The 16,134-nt window shown below is 41.0% G+C and overlaps 1 protein-coding gene across 3 annotated transcripts in view; it reads right to left on the bottom strand.

Moving 5' to 3' along the window:
• Positions 1 to 16,134, bottom strand: part of plekhm1 (pleckstrin homology and RUN domain containing M1) — a 23,591-nt gene extending 7,457 nt beyond the window's left edge. For all 3 annotated transcript variants that reach the window (XM_085466804.1, XM_085466802.1, XM_085466803.1), the window contains exons 1-9: positions 15,950 to 16,134; positions 15,191 to 15,277; positions 10,414 to 10,655; positions 8,639 to 9,310; positions 7,808 to 8,261; positions 5,013 to 5,160; positions 2,455 to 3,423; positions 1,138 to 1,283; positions 12 to 205 (exon numbers count right to left, since the gene is read on the bottom strand). In XM_085466804.1, the coding sequence (XP_085322930.1) occupies positions 12 to 205; positions 1,138 to 1,283; positions 2,455 to 3,423; positions 5,013 to 5,160; positions 7,808 to 8,261; positions 8,639 to 9,310; positions 10,414 to 10,655; positions 15,191 to 15,241 (2,876 nt within the window). In that variant the 5' untranslated portion in view covers positions 15,242 to 15,277; positions 15,950 to 16,134. The remainder of the gene's footprint in view (positions 1 to 11; positions 206 to 1,137; positions 1,284 to 2,454; positions 3,424 to 5,012; positions 5,161 to 7,807; positions 8,262 to 8,638; positions 9,311 to 10,413; positions 10,656 to 15,190; positions 15,278 to 15,949) is intronic.

Genomic DNA, 16,134 nt, shown 5'->3' with positions numbered 1-16,134 from the left:
CTGCCAAACACCTCGCTTTGAGTTTCTTGCAGGCTCCACTGCGGCAGGTATGCAGATATTCACCCAGAAGGCATAGCTTCTGCCTCTGCTCGTGGGCCTGACCCATGGACTCTGTGTGCGCAACCAACTCAGGGTTCAGCTGCTCCAGGTTGAGCAGAGGCTCTTGTTCTACCTGCTTCAGAAGCCACAGGGCTTTCTTAGACACCTGTGCAGACAAACAAGTGTAAGCAGTCTCATGAGGCTGACATGTTGCTTCAAAATGTTCAGCAATTTAAAAAAAAAAAAAAAAAAAAAAAAAAAAAAAAAAGGACAAACTAGAATATTTAGTTATGAGTGGGTTAGAATACATAAAACAAACCCGCACAGAAAAACTGTAAGAGGACTGTACTGTCAGTTAGCCTGGAGGAAATGCAAATAGTCTGTACTGCCATTTAACTCTATTTCAGCAGATGGCGCTGTATGAACAGTTTCTGTGACAAACAGCAACAACCAGACTTTTTGGTCTTAGAAAGAGGTGACCTCCTCAAAATATAAACACTGTTAGCACATTTAGTACATATTAGCCTAATCCATTCTTCAATTCCTGATTCAGGTTTGCACTGTAATAAATCAATGTTTGAATCAAACCTCAAAACTTGCAAGAAATAAAAAAGAAAAAAAGGTTACTCATTCATATTCATGACAGTGATCACATTTATGCTCATAATTAGTGTATGTGAACATAAATATTTCCTTAATTAAATTTGAGATATTAAATACTGAAATGGCATTTACTTTTTGACTTGATTGTTTTAGCAAAGCCGTCTTTTTATTTAACCTCAGAGGTCACAAAACAGTTAAGTTGCAAAAAAACAAACAAAAAACAAACAAACAAAAAAAAAATATTAGAAAATATTTCAAATGAGACTCAGACCTTTAAGATGCAAGTTCATAGAGTTTGGTGTAACACATTACACAGTGTGCTTCATGCTTCCAGTCTGCAGCACTCGTGTTAATACCCAAGGCCAGTTTCTTCAAATGACACTAAGCTTTCATCTAAATTAGCAGGTAGGAAGTCATATATGTTTGTTTTTTCTAATTGCTGTAACAAATTTTTTTATAGAAGTTTGTTTGCAGATAGTTACGTGTTGCACCTACCTCTCTTTGGGCAACATCCCAGTTGTGTACCATGCGTGAGGGGATGATGGAGGTGTCACCTTTGTGGCATGACTCACAGTAGTACAGCCCAGAGAACTCACATAACCTGGCTCTGCCCAGTGACAGTCCAATCTTCTGAGGACAGCCTGCAAGACACAGCAAAGCACAACTCAGTCTGAGTCACATCCACTCTAACAATGAGTCGGATTCCTCTTCCCGTAGACTCAATCAGTGATACATTATGATTTACAAGGCTATGCGTGATCTGCTCCACGTGTCAGAAGTTGATGTCTTTCATCCCAAGATTTATCCCCCCCCCCCCACAAAAAAACCAAACCCCAAAACAGATCTGTCAGCGGGATTACGCAAAGAAACACCTGACCGAGTTTTAAGATACTTGCTAGAAAAGTGGGACAAAAGCAAAGGAATAATACTTTAAATTTCTTTTGGGAAAATAGGTGGATCTTAAAGATGGGTTTTATTGGTTTTGGGGTAAAAGGATCGTAAAAAATACAACTGAACACAAGATCAGGTCTTAGACTCCTAGGCAACATGCTGATTTTTATCATCACACTCAAAACCAAACTAAACAACAGGAAATGAACAGACTGAACAGACAAGTGCAAATCTTCCATAATCTCCAGTTTTCTTAATGTAAAAGTTTCTTCTTTTTTTTTAGTACATAAAATGACATTATCTACTGGTTTATGGATCCTGGATTTTAAAGTTTCAGCATTATTGTTTTGGCTGTCAATATATTAGTTTTGCAGAGCCAGAAGTGAACAATATTTGAACAAGAGATTGAAGTGCAAAGTTATTAGCTAACACAAGCAAGCTCAAGCCATAGGCTCACACACACACAGACGCATCTGCAATGATCAGTACCACACAGCAAGTCAGGTCCATTAAAATGTTCCAAAATGCACATTATAAACATTAGGCCATACCCTTAACTTCAAGTTTTAGTCAAATGCAAACAAATGCATTATTAAAGCATTCATTTACTGTAAAGGTTATTAATGAAGGACGAAACTATCCAAGAGTCCAAAACATGCTTTTTAATGCTGTTAAGCTGATAATTTTAAAACAAGGTTGATTTTGTCCGTCTCAGACTGCTGAAGTCTTAAATTTAAAAAAATGGTGTGCTCAAACCCAGTAAAGGGTTTTGACCCAATCACTTACACTAGAAGTGCAATGAAAAGCTTCAACTTTTGATACTGCAGACAGGATGGATTACCACAACAAGCAAAATCTGCTTGATTTTACATCAAACAGGCTTCAAAAGGTTTAAAGATATTTTTTAAATTCTAACATTACCTGCACATTTGAAGCCCTGAGTGTCCAGGCCCTTCTCTGAGGGAACTTTGAAAAGGTGAACAAGAAGTGCTCCATCTTCTTTTAGCCTATGCTGCACCAGTCTGTACAGATTTCCAGTCGCTTCCAAAGGTACCTCAGAGCCTTCACACTCCCCATTCTCCAGGTATGAGTCAAGAGCCTCTCGGATAAACTTCCTCCAAAAGCGAGCCTCCTTGTCATTCTCCGCTCTAAATCTAAGCGTTTCTCGAATTGTCAGGAGCTTGAAAAAGGCTGGTCCCCCCTGAGAAACATCGGGTACCACATCCCGGATTTCCTCAACAGGGTAATTTAGCCGCTGTAGCTTCCTTCCTTCTTTTACGAGAAATCCTTTCAAGGTCTCCAAGGAGAGAGAGAAAACCATACGTTCCCACGTCCGGGCCTCAGGATCTGTGGAGAAGTACAAAACAGCTTCTTTGATGGAATCTGTTTCTAAATTTGTAGTCGATGTCCAGTCAAATTCCTGCTGAGGAGGAGATGGAGAATCCTGCCCTCCACAAGCATCAGAACCAGACGGGCCTTGCTCAGGGCTGGAAGGGGACAAGGGTGGCGAAGAAACTGCACGTTCATCCACACCATTCTCACACCCGGTGTGCAGCACCTCCCACTGCTCGCCATGCGGTACTGGTCGGCTTTTGTTGACAGCCTCAATAATCCGGTCCACCCAGTCCTCAGCTTCGTCACGATTGGCCGCCCGGAGGTAAAGCCGTTTTCCAGGAAAGGTCAAGTCAAAGCGGCCCTCAGTTGAGGTGATGTGAACGTCTTCACATCGCACCAGGGAGCAGTTTTCGCAGCATGTCCGTTCATCTGCATTCCCATATAGGCGGAACTCAAAGGGTGACAGCTCGCAGTAGTAGTCGCGCCATAATCCTACGGCGCTGCGTCGTTCTAGGTGACCGAGCTTCAGCAACCCTCGAAAGGGGTTTGACAGCCCTGGGAAAAACACATACATAGATGACATTGTCGTGTTTTCACACTGAGAAGGCCTCTTTTATATCCATGTTTACTAGCTGAGCAATACATACAGAAAATTAAGCCACAATTGAACCTTTTGCATTATTTTGAGCAAAGTTGCAGGGTTGTCATAAATAAAAATAAATAAATAAAAGCTGGACTGGTTTTCAATGTAGCTGTCAACTGTGTGTTAAAACTTAAAGACTAAAAGAAAAATCCTCATTAGGACAGGGATTTGTGTCTATGTAAGAAACTATATTATTGTTTGTTAATGTGTTATTACATTAACGTCTGGTAATTCTATGACATTTAGGCCACGTTATATGGTAATGCAAATGTAACATAAGTAATCTAACAAATTACTTTCCCCAGAAAGTAATTCTTCCCTGGCAAGTCCTCTCAACTTGCTACAACACAGTGATGCAATGTAGAGAAAAAAAATGGAGAATGAAACGGGGTTACAAGAAAAAGAACAGGCCGATATGTGAACTGACATTGGATTTCCAATCAACTATTACATGACTTCAGAGTTCCTGTTAGCAGCGCGAAAACAAAATGAAAAGAAGGCTTGGAATTCAAGTTGACATCCCCAGTGGGATAATTTCACCAGCCAACATTCCCCATTATTTGCTTCAATAGATAAGTTAACATTGACTCACAACACGGTTAAATAATCTAATCTGTTCATGTGAATGACTGAGATTAGCTACTCGTGAACAGTCCCATTATTGACAAAATGATTTTAAAAATAAATAATAACCATAGTCCATATGCTTTGTCACAAAATGTCCCATGACATGCTTCACTATCTGCGCTGTTAACGTTACTGTGTTACACTCTTTCACATTATTTCTATTTTTAAAACAGGCCATGGGACTCATCCAGGTGACGTCCTGCAAATGTAGTAAAATCACATTCCACAGTGATGTGGCCACACGCCAAGCATTATGTAACAGCAGGCGTTTTCTCTTTTGAGACCTGAAGGAAATTACCTGCTGGGAAAATCTGGGGGCGTGGCTTTAATCTCATTCCACGCTTTCTAGTGCTCCTGGACTTTAGTGCAGTATGTTACTTCATTTGTAATCCCTCAGTGGCTACCTGTATTGACCAGGTGTGCGCACACTGCAGGTACCACTAGAAGTGCTGTGGAGCAACGATTTTATATGTGGGCTTCTGTTTAGTTTGTTAACAGCTCTGTCTCTTTCACTTGAATGCAATGATCTATTTGTGATAGAAACAGTTTGTTCAGAGAAACTCAGTTGGCAGGATTCTGAAACTCAGATTTCTTTCCTCGGGCAGTGAGATTGCTGAGATTCCCCATAATTACTTATTCCTTCATTTATGCATTTTTCTTATATTGCATAAAATTCTTACATCTTTTTTTTTTTTTTTTCCCCATACACAAGCTTGTAGTGCTCAATTACAAAAAAAAAAGAAAGAAAGAAACTTTATTATGTTCTCACATTGAGCACTGACTGCTGTGAATTATGCCCAGCACCCAAAACTCTTTTCATACAACCGTTTATCATAAGTTTTACACTCAAAGCTTGGGGGACAGGGGATGGTACCTATTTGTCTGCGATGGACGACACTTGGACGTGACGGCGAGATGCTGGGCTCAGGTGCGGGAGGAGAGACAGGTGCGTCATCGCTGTCCGGCAAATTCTCCAGGTGGGGCTTATAAATGTCATCGTCTGAGATCCAAGAATAAGAATGCTGCAAAAAGCAGGAAAGGATGTTTTATTTAGCATTGGGAACTAAAGGGTTTCATTTGCATGTTAATGGTAAGTAGCAGAGTGCAGTTTGCATAAGAAGGGTTCCCCTTTTATCATGTGTCATTGGTGTTAGTGGTGTAGAAGCTATAAACAGTGGTCTCTAAACGGTCACGTGAATTTAAGCACAAATGTGTCTGTCTTGACTAATGTTAAGAGATTTTCCTATATTTATGTAAAACACTAAGAAATATCTTTAGTTTTTCCCCATTCAGAGATCACAATTAAGAGTTGTTTTCACTCTAGGCATTTGCTGGTATAGTATGGCTACTTTCTGTACTCCATTTTATTAACATTTCGCCACAGGACTGGTTTCATATCACTACTAATTTGCCTTCCGGCAGTATTCTCACAGTCTATTAACACTGAACACTAGAACAGCAGGTTGGTGTGTTTTTGCTGTGCCCATGTGGGTTTCTGCTGCGTGCTTAAGCTACTTCCCACAGATCAGAGAGGTGTTTTTCAGGTAAAATGTCGCTGTGGATGTGAGTACTATAGTAAGACTCAGTACTCAGTCAATAAAAGTTAGCCCTAATTAGTAGGGGTGCAACGATATTCGTATCGATATTGAACCGTTCGATACAGTGCTTTCGGTTCGGTACGCATATGTATCGAACAATACAACATTTGTAATTTATTTTATCAATTTTCCTTTTGACGATGCTGTCTGTGTTGAGCGCTCAGTGAATCTGTGTTCGACTACTCCGCCTAGGCTGCACTGTCCAGCGCAGATCCACTGAGCGCTCAACACAGACAGCATAGTCAGAAGAAAGAGCGCAGGGCAAGCTAGCGAGACAGAAGTTAAGCTCTCCTTGCAACAGGCAAATTGAACCTCATTCAGATCTGGCGTTTGGAATTATTTTGGTTTTCATGTGACGTATGACCCTGAAGGTAAGCGAGTCATGGACTAAAGTAAAACAGTATGTTGGATGTGCCATGCAATGCTCAATTACATTGGTGTGAACTAGTGTGTTAGCACAGTTAGCTCGTTAACGTGTTGGCCGTCTAGCCCCATGCACGGAGCGATCCGCGGTAGCTCGTTAACGGAGATTTGCCGTGTTGTGGCGTTAAGGTCATTTCAACGAGATTAACCTGAAAGCACTAGTGGGAACACAACGAATATGACTGCACATTTACGCCGACATCATCCTAGTGCAAAGACAAAAACAACAAGCATGCTACTAACTTTAGCCGAGTCATTTAGACAGCTGTTAGCACATGATTCTCCTTATGCTGCTGAGAATATAGCCCAGAAGAAGCAGATAGTATAGCTTTTATTTTGGAAAGAGCCATTTCTCTGTAATAAACTCTCTTTTCCAAAGATGAGTGATTCCTCAATCAGATACAGGGCTCGCAATATCGCTAGCCCGACGTCCCGGAGCTAGCGATTTTTTTCAGTCGGGCTACCAAAATCTATCTCTTCCCTGCCCGTCGGGCTATTGTAGGAAAAATATATGTCAATGCTTTTGCATTCTTTCAGAAATGTAGCTGGGTAATTATGTCATTGGCATCGGTGAGCCACTGTCAATATGTGACATATTTAAGTCGCGTTTGAATTTGCGCTTGTTTTTTTGCTTTCACTTTGCAATCGTGCGAACTGTGTATAGAGAGCGACAGCACTGATCTGTGAGTGATGATAATTTGTGCACCAATTCCTCTGACATCGTCTTATTAATCGTTAGCTCACTATGCAAACATGACAAGTGAAATCTCCCGCAGCAAGCTTAAACATGTGAGAGGTTGATCGCGCAGAGAATCGCTGAGCTTATGTGAGTGAGTGTGTAAAAGCATTTCAGTTCTGCTGAGCCAAATAAGACAGGTCGGGGTGAAGAAGTGACAGCCAAAGAAAAGCTTACCACAAAACGGAGAAGTTATGACAAATCAGACTATAAGGCAAAAAGAAAGTGCAGCTTTATGGTTTCATGGACAAAAGAATTTCTGTGGCTGCAATATGATGAGCTAAATAACCAGGGCTGCACATAAGTGGTCCGCAGGTGCGCATTCGCTGTCAAAATAAAAAACACGCACAAGGGTTAGGGTTAAATTTAAAAACTGTACTTTTGAGTTAAAATATATATTTATAATTTTAATAAATGACAAATTAAAAATGCATGAACATTTTTTTGTATCGAAAAAATATCGAACCGTGACACCAAAGTATCGAACCGAACCGAACCGTGAATTTTGTGTATCGTTGCACACCTACTAATTAGACAAGGAGTTAGACGATGGATGGACGATGGATGGATGGACAGACTAAGTTAGTAAAACTAATGCGACTACTCACCATTTTTGTGAGGGGTTTTAAAATGGAAAACAATAAACACAAAATAACATTTTTCCATTATTTATTACAGATATTGTGTTGTTTTTTTCTCTATGCATTATTCAAGATTCAAGAATAAGAGTTGAACATCCTACTTGACATTTCATGCAACAAATATCAAATAGTTTTTTTGCATTCTACGTAATCAGCAACCACAGTATTCATGAACTGATATGAGTGCATTTGACAAATTTGCATTAAGGCCAGATAAAGTTTGTGGTTTTGCTCAAATAACGGCTACCCTCTACAGAGATGTTACACTTACTGATAGTGAATCTGAAGATGGCTTTCTGCTCAAGATGCTTGTAGAGCGACGTGGGCACTGATGAACTGCAGAGTCTGCGTTGGTTTTTTCAGAGCTTTCTGTTGGCTTCTCTTCCTGGACAGGCTCAACAGTGACACTTACTTCCTCCACAGGTTCTGCAGGTTCACTGACTGCTGAGACAAGACATATGTCCGAGTGCAATTCTGAAGAGGCACTTTTGCAGACTTCAGCGGGACACTTATCATCATCAGATGACGGCAGCTCAGTGGTTGTTTCTGGTTGCTCTAAATCAAGCTGTCCAAAGTTTGGAGGCTGGTACTCAGAAGCCTGGGGCTCACTGTCACTGATAATACCCTTCTCAGAGAACTGAGAAGGACCCATGCTGGAGACAAATGAGTCTTCCTGTGTCGAGTCCTGACTGCAGTGTCCGCTCTCCCGGAAATCAGTCAGCGAGCTGCAGAGATACAGATAACTCAAAACATGTATTCTACTTCAAGTTAAATAAAAGAAAAGCTTTTGTTGACGAAAGACCAAAAAAAACAAAAAACAAAAAAACCTCTGCATCCAAGCTGCTAATTTTATATACTGGTTATTGGCTGCTTTTCAGTCCCGTGCCAGAGCCCATATTGGGGTGGATGTTTTATTGGAGGCTATTTCCTGCCAATGATTAACACATATCTGGTGCTCTATTGATTATTAGAACAACAGGATGGTGTATGAGGGACTGACTAAAAATATACTACAAGATGGGGCTCATTCAGGTGCTAAGAACAGTTATTTAACTCCTATTTGCTCCAGAATGATTAAAAACTGTTTAAAATGTATACATACTCTTTCTGTGGCCTCTTGGTGCAGATGTTGGGATTAATGGCTGCTTCCAAGTCACATGAAGACCAATGCTCTCCTGTCGGGCTGCGGGGGTCCTGTCCCTGCAGAAGGCTGTCAGAGCTCAAGCTGGAGGACAGCTGAGAGGAGCCTGTGGTATCCAGGCTTAAATTAGAAGAACGAAGAGCAGTCTGACTCCCTTGTAAAAGATCTGATCCCCTCCCCACTAAAACTGGGCAGCCTCTCTGTACATCCAGTGCGTCCGAAGAACCCGATGACTGAGACACTGTATCCCAAATTTCCTTCCATATCGGTTTGGAGGTGGGAGGGTCTCCACCATTGAGGGGCAGGTCGAGTAAGTCTGCCTGGGACAAAGGGCAGAGTCCGGCAAGAGCCAGAGGCGTGGTGGTCCACTCATTGAGGACAGATGACTTGTAAGACAGGCTGAATGTGAGGGAGGCCAGACCCTGGAGGTAGCTGAGCAGAACCTCTCGCTCCTCCGGGTTCAGGAGCAAGGCACTGGGCTGATAATGGGCCTGCAGCTTGGAGTCTTCACGGAACAGCGATACGAGGTAGCACTCCAGGAGGCCGTGGTTGAGGGCCAGCCGTAGCCACGCTCGGCAGCGACCCACATCAGTGCCCACAAAGCTTATCTTCTCCAGCTCTGTGATCACATCACTAGGTAAAAAAAAAAAAAAGGAGTGTGATAAACATATTGCATTTTCACAGAATAATACCTTAAATCAGTCATACTTAAACTTAAGAACAGCATCACTCAATATGAACTCTGAAAATCTTCAGGGACACTTCAATTCAATTCAATTAAATTTCTTTATTGTCCCACAAGGGGAAATTAGTTTAGCAGCAGGATATAAATAAACAGAACAATACTATAAAATAATAATGAAAATAATAGTGATAGAAAGTCCAAGGACAGTTATTTGCCATTGAGGAGACAAGATGCAGTGGGGATAAAAGAGACCTGGAGTCTTTTAGTCTTCCTCACAGGTACTCTAAAACGGCAGCCCTAACCCTTTACTAAAAACTCTGATTTAAACACAAGACTCGGATTAATGACCTCCTGACGTTTCTGTTCTTCATTTCATTTGATCAATCATCTCTCTTATTCTGTGTAATTCTCTATTAACAGCCTTCTTTTTTGCCATGTGATAATGATCAGTCAATTTTTAAAATCTTTTGTCTTGTACTTGTTTTGTAAATGGAAATATTAAAGCTTGAAAATGTTACTCAGGGAACTCAGAACATTTTAACTTCAAGCTTAACAATTGTAAATTTTTCACTGACCACACAGACAACCTGCATACCTTCAATACCCAAAAGGAAGCTGAGGGCCACACTTTGGGAATCACTGATTTGAATTTCTCAATAACATTTTTATTGAGAAGATTGAACATTGTATGTTCACTTTTCTTCTTTGCAGCCACCACATGCTGCTTTAAAGAGACACACACACATACACATGAACACACACCAAAACCCCCTCATCCAGGAGACACAATACTGTCAGAATTCTTTTTGCCTCCTGGAAGATAGTCTTAGCCCAAAAAAGTAGTTGTCATCAGATTACTCGATTAATCAGTGGAATAATTGTTAGAATACTTGATTATTCAAGTTGCCTCAAGGCACTTTGCATAAGGTAAAGACACTACAATAAAATGAACCTGAAGTCTAAGATAAAATCTACAAATGTATTTTTTCCAAAGGGAAAAAGTCCAAAACCCCCCAAATTTAGGAATAATTGTGCCTTGGTTCTGACTTACCGGTGGGTGACACTCTTGAGGAGGCTCCAGAAAAAAGGCTGAGGGAGGGGTCCACGGTCCCCTTTCCTACTGCTGCTTCGAGACTCTGAGCGGATGTACTTGCTCTTGATACCGTGGATGAAGATGGCCTCCAGGGCACAGCAGAGGAGGTTAGCATCGGAATCATCACTGGTGACTACCGAGTCTGACGCTACATATCGTTTCTGCAGGGCCTTGAGCGACTGCGCCAACTTCTCTTTGATCTAAGAAACAATACGTGGAAGAGGAAAAGGATTTTAATAAAACACATGATAGGTTCAAGCTACAAACCTATTCGCTGGAACGTTGAAGGCAATATAATTACACAGCAAGCAAGACACGAAGTAGGCAAAGTTCTTCATGTTTCTCGTGCACAGGAGAGAACCGGACAAACGCCGTTCCTTCGCTTGACCCCAGTTGCTCTTGTCCGTTCTACCGTAACACTGCTCTTTTATTGAGGTTACATGAATATGCATAGGTTCATTAACATATGACGTCTACACACACACAAAGAGTACCTTGCCTTTGTGTGTGTGTGTATGTGATTTGTGTGAGGTCAAGATGTGACCCTGTGAAGACTCCCCAAAAGCTGGTGCCAGGAGTCTAGCGGGTCCATCTGAACAAAAGGCTCTTATACTTAAAGAGATATACGTGTGTTTGCTATATCAACAAAGAGAAGACAGGACCTCTCTTATGCTCCTAGGATGTGGGTGTGCATTCCACTCTAGAATGCACACCAAGCCTTTGCAGCCTGCTAAAGATCACAGTCCTATCACTACACAATTGATTATACACCTCTAAGCATATATGGTTAAATATTTCTAAGCATAAATGACAATCAACAATACAAAACCTAACAACACATTCCTCAACTGGTTCTGATGGGAAGCAGCTGTCAAACAAGAAAAAAAATTCCTGTTCAACCACATACATAGAAAACATCTTCAAGCATTAACTGGCACTTTTTTCTGCATTTCATTCCACAGTGTGATGACAAACAAGCAGTTTGAGATCAGCTGTGATGTTATGACACTCAACCTGTATATAACCTCCTGTCACATGTCACCCACTGTCAGCTGATGGGGAAAAAATAACAAACACATTACAAACAGACCTACATTATGTAAAAGGTTAGAGGACAAAGGCAGCTTCTTTCGCAACACACAAGAAACTTAGTGCTCTTGAGCACTGAAGAACTCTTCCTTTGCAGTGCTTGACTTGTTAAAAGAAAAACATCTACAGGTCCAGTTCCAAGCACCTGGACATATACGGTACATTAATGCAGCGGGGTTATTTTCTGCAAAACTAGAATTACAGGGTTTTTCCACGGTCCACGATGGGCCAGACAAGCACAGTTTGTCCAACTATACTCAAAGCAATGACTTTGTTTCACCTTACCTAATGATCTGAGGTCTCAAAGCCTTGTTAACAAAACATAAAAATTATTTATGTTTTTTTAACTCATTTTTTTCCTTTCATTGAAACATCTGAAAAACACATTTGAGAAAAAAAAAAAGCCATAACCCTGGGGTTTTCCTGGCGTCTGGAGGATGACTACGCACGACTGGTCCATAGTGACGGAAAATAAGATTTGGCATCTAAGCTAACAGAAGTTTCTCCCTGTTATTTTTAGCTATTTTATAAACAAATAAAATAAAAAAAAAAAGGTATTTTAAACTTGGGTAAAATAAGCCTCACTTTAAAAAAAAAAAATACTGGTTACAAATATTTGTAATCATAGTTCTGGTTACTTTTCTTTGGTGAAAGGTCAAAAACCTCTTTAGTGGGTAGCTCCACCTATGACTCAGGCTTCCTACTTTTAAAGGATAATTTACGTCTTCATTTTTATGATCCTAGGAAAGCCTAGTTGGAACACTTCTCCATCTTCTTTAATTGAACCCTCTGGACATTGTGGAGGAATATAAATACCTTGGAGTACACAAAGACAATAAACTGAACTGGGTTAAGAACACCACTGCACTCTACAGTAAGGGCCAGAGTTGTCTCTATTTTCTGAGGCGGCTGAGGTCTTTCAACATCTGTCGGACAATGCTCAGGATTTTCTGTTAGTCTGTTGTGGTCAGTGCTATCCTCTATGCTGTTGCATGCTGGGGCAGCAGGTTGAGGGTTGCAGATGCCAACAGACTCAAACTGATCCGCAAGTTCCTGTTGCAGGAAGGGTCGTGTCTAGGGATGGGTATCGTTTAGGTTTTATCCGATACCAGTGCCAAACCGGTACTTTTGAAATGGTGCCGGTGCTCAAACTGGTGCTTAAAGAATGGAGAACACAAAATTGGTCCAAAAACCTCTCATGTTTAGCTGTTTTTTTGTAAAAAGATAACAATGTTACCTTTTCTGCAGCTATGGGACAATGCTCAGGATTTTCTGTTAGTCTGTTGTGGTCAGTGCTATCCTCTATGCTGTTGCATGCTGGGGCAGCAGGTTGAGGGTTGCAGATGCCAACAGACTCAAACTGATCCGCAAGTTCCTGTTGCAGGAAGGGTCGTGTCTAGGGATGGGTATCGTTTAGGTTTTATCCGATACCAGTGCCAAACCGGTACTTTTGAAATGGTGCCGGTGCTCAAACTGGTGCTTAAAGAATGGAGAACACAAAATTGGTCCAAAAACCTCTCATGTTTAACTGTTTTTTTGTAAAAAGATAACAATGTTACCTTTTCTGCAGCTATGGGGCATATATGGTATCACTCTTGGCTGGAAGCAGTGCTTAAACAACCGCAGTAGATGCGCTTGGTGTGAGGTCTCGCAGCAAGCTATCAAATACGGCGCATTTTTCGGCTTTTAAAAAAATTTGAGGTGTTACTTCCTTTGACAGTATCACAGTATCAGCTTAAAGCACTTGTTGCAGGCTGCTGAGTTTGCATATTTTGCTGTGAAGTACAGCCAGACTTTTGACCGCTTCGCCTTGGGCATTTTTAATCTGTAGTTCTGCTCTAAAAGAACGTACGTACCTGGACCCGCCTACTATCCTCGGAAACGTAAAATGATTGAATTCAAAGTGTATCACATCTCAGGAAAAACAAGCACCGAAATGTGCGCTGCTTTTCGGTCTGGTCGTTTATGTCAGAACCGGTGCCATGATACCGGTACCCATCCCTAGTCGTGTCTGAGAGGTGGATGGTGTCCAAGATAAGGACAATGCTGAATAATACCACTCCATTACATGCAGGCTAGTCACAGGAGCACGTTCAATGAGAGACCGAGATTACCAAAAATCACACTGCACCACACAGGAAATCATTCCTGTCTGTGGCCATCTCCCTGTACAACTCCGCCATCTAATATACTGTAAACACTGCAATAGTTACACCCTTTAACACACTCTCTACAGTAAAATAACAAATGACAAAGTTCACAGGTTAGAGTTAAATGTCAATCATATATATTTACCTCTGTAATATTCTTGATATTTATAATTGAGCAATTTGTATATGTTAGCACTGTTTCTTAAATTTGTAACCTTTGTAGCATATTGCATTATTTATTTAGTTTGGTCTGTTACTGTCTTGGAGCAACTTTAACACACATAATTTACTTAGGGATTATAAAGGTATTCTGGTTCTGAAGTCTACCATTCAGGCTAGAGTTAGACTCTCAAAGAGTAGCCCACAGACTGGTGGCAGCCCTTGGCAGTTAAGAACACAGTTTAAGTTATACAATCATATACAGTGCACAACAAATCTCTGCAAGCCATCATAACAGATTGAATATGAATGATGTTGAGGGGTTTAATTGTTGTTAGTGGTTAAAAAAAAAAAACAAACACGTTTGAAGCAATAACATGTTTAACATAACAGCGTTGATGGTGAGAGGTGACCGTCTCACTTGTTGTCATTATTTAGATTCAAGAAACACGGGGTGATTCATTAAAATCTCAGAGTTATAATCAATTCTCAAAAATAGTCACACTGAAAATAAACTAATGTCGCATGTATCAAGTATAAGAAAGCCAATGTGTGAGTTAAAATATTAAAAGTAAACAGCAAATATTAGCCAGATCTATTCTTTGTTAAGTAATTCAGCTTTGTACTTCAGTGGTTTTATATTACAGTTCACCATAGACACACAAGCACAAAAAGTACTAACAGCAAGTTCCTGATTCCTGACACGATCACCCAGGACTGATGCGTCAGTTATGTCTATGAAAAAAATCTTGAAATACTTCTGAAATATGTGAAACTATTTCACATTAATTGTTCAATATTTGACTCTTGGGTTAATTTATCAAAGTAAGTAAGACCCTCTGAGACAAAACATGTCCACCACTGATCTAAAAGGATAGAACTTGTTACATGTTTCTTAGGTTAACCTTCATTCAGTCTTTCAATGCAGGTCCCCTGAAGTGTGCACAACAGCAGCAGAGCGGTCCATTTGGGCTTTTTTCCCCTTCCTGTCTGTACCAGAAGACCTCCTGTAGCCCTGGGACTACACCTATGCAAGACCAGCTTCACCATTAAACATAATGAAAATCCTCTGTTGATGAGCTTAGTACCGGGATTATGATGCATTTCCTCTGCTGCATCCACTATTAGTGGCGTATTGAAAACAGGCTGTGCTGTTGTCGTTTTGTTTTTGTTTTTCTTTTGGAGCACCCCATGTCCCCCACAACCTAAACATCAAGGGGGTACTTTGCATTACAATACTACTTAAATCTCACAAGCCAACTCTCACGCTGTCTCACCAGCAGAGGAAGGAGCCAGACAGAAGTGAAATCCGCAACGTGAAACGAGCTTATTCTTACCTTTTTAACATCCTTAGTCTCGTGGTGAGCTTCAGTCTGCGTGGCGAGCATGGCACCTCCTGGAATAAGTTACTCCAACATGGCACACTGAAACACACACAAAAAGACCTGCCCTTTTTGCACTTGCAGGCTTGACTAACAGCGACCAAACGAGTCATGCGAGTTTGTATCCTGAATATGGCCACGCCTTCGAGCCAGACATGTGACGAGAAGGAAACGAGTTTCCCTCCTCACATCGAGTTTCCAGAATTTCCTAATCACGAGGCTGTGCTCTGTGACATTATTTGCCATTTCATCCTTTCTGTGAGTAGCCCTCCAAGTCACGTGAAGCACAGATTAAAGAAGACGTCTGCAGGGAAGTAGCTTCTTACTTCCCCAATAAAAACTGAGAGGCACTCTGAGAACTAATTAGCATGTAATCCAACCACCCTGACATCATCACATCCAAATAAGATTGCGTTAAATACATCAAGTGCTGGGCTATCAGCAAACAAAGTACTGTTTACCAAACAGTGGCTGGTTAATAGTTTCGTTTTAAATACCCAAAGCGACATTTAGAAGCATTTGTTTTCTCTGCAGACGCTTTGCAGTGACGAGCACTGGGCGTATGTGCATTAATGACAGAAATGCACGACCGAAACACTGTAAATTAAACAAATAAAATAAAAAAGCTGTGTAAATAACGAAATGTCTATCAGCTATGTAATAATATTAAACCCAGACGTTGTCGGCGGCTTTTACTAGCTAAGTTTTGCTTACCGAAACAAACAGCCTGGCTAACAGGTCGAAAAACAAGCGCGTGTCCTCCTTAAACTAACGTAAACACGGGAGCTGCACGTTAGAGGCACAAAAATCCGTGCAGTCACTCTCCATCGCTTCCAAAACACCTAAAAATAGAGCAGAAGTCAGCTCGACTTTAGACGCTCGACTGTCACCATCCAACT

Source organism: Copadichromis virginalis, linkage group LG8 (genome assembly GCF_057382275.1).
Source record: "Copadichromis virginalis isolate Kocher_CV1m ecotype Utaka linkage group LG8, C_Virginalis_male_GT1.1, whole genome shotgun sequence".
Taxonomy (NCBI): Eukaryota; Metazoa; Chordata; class Actinopteri; order Cichliformes; family Cichlidae; genus Copadichromis; species Copadichromis virginalis.
This window is presented reverse-complemented; position numbering and strand designations above follow the sequence as displayed.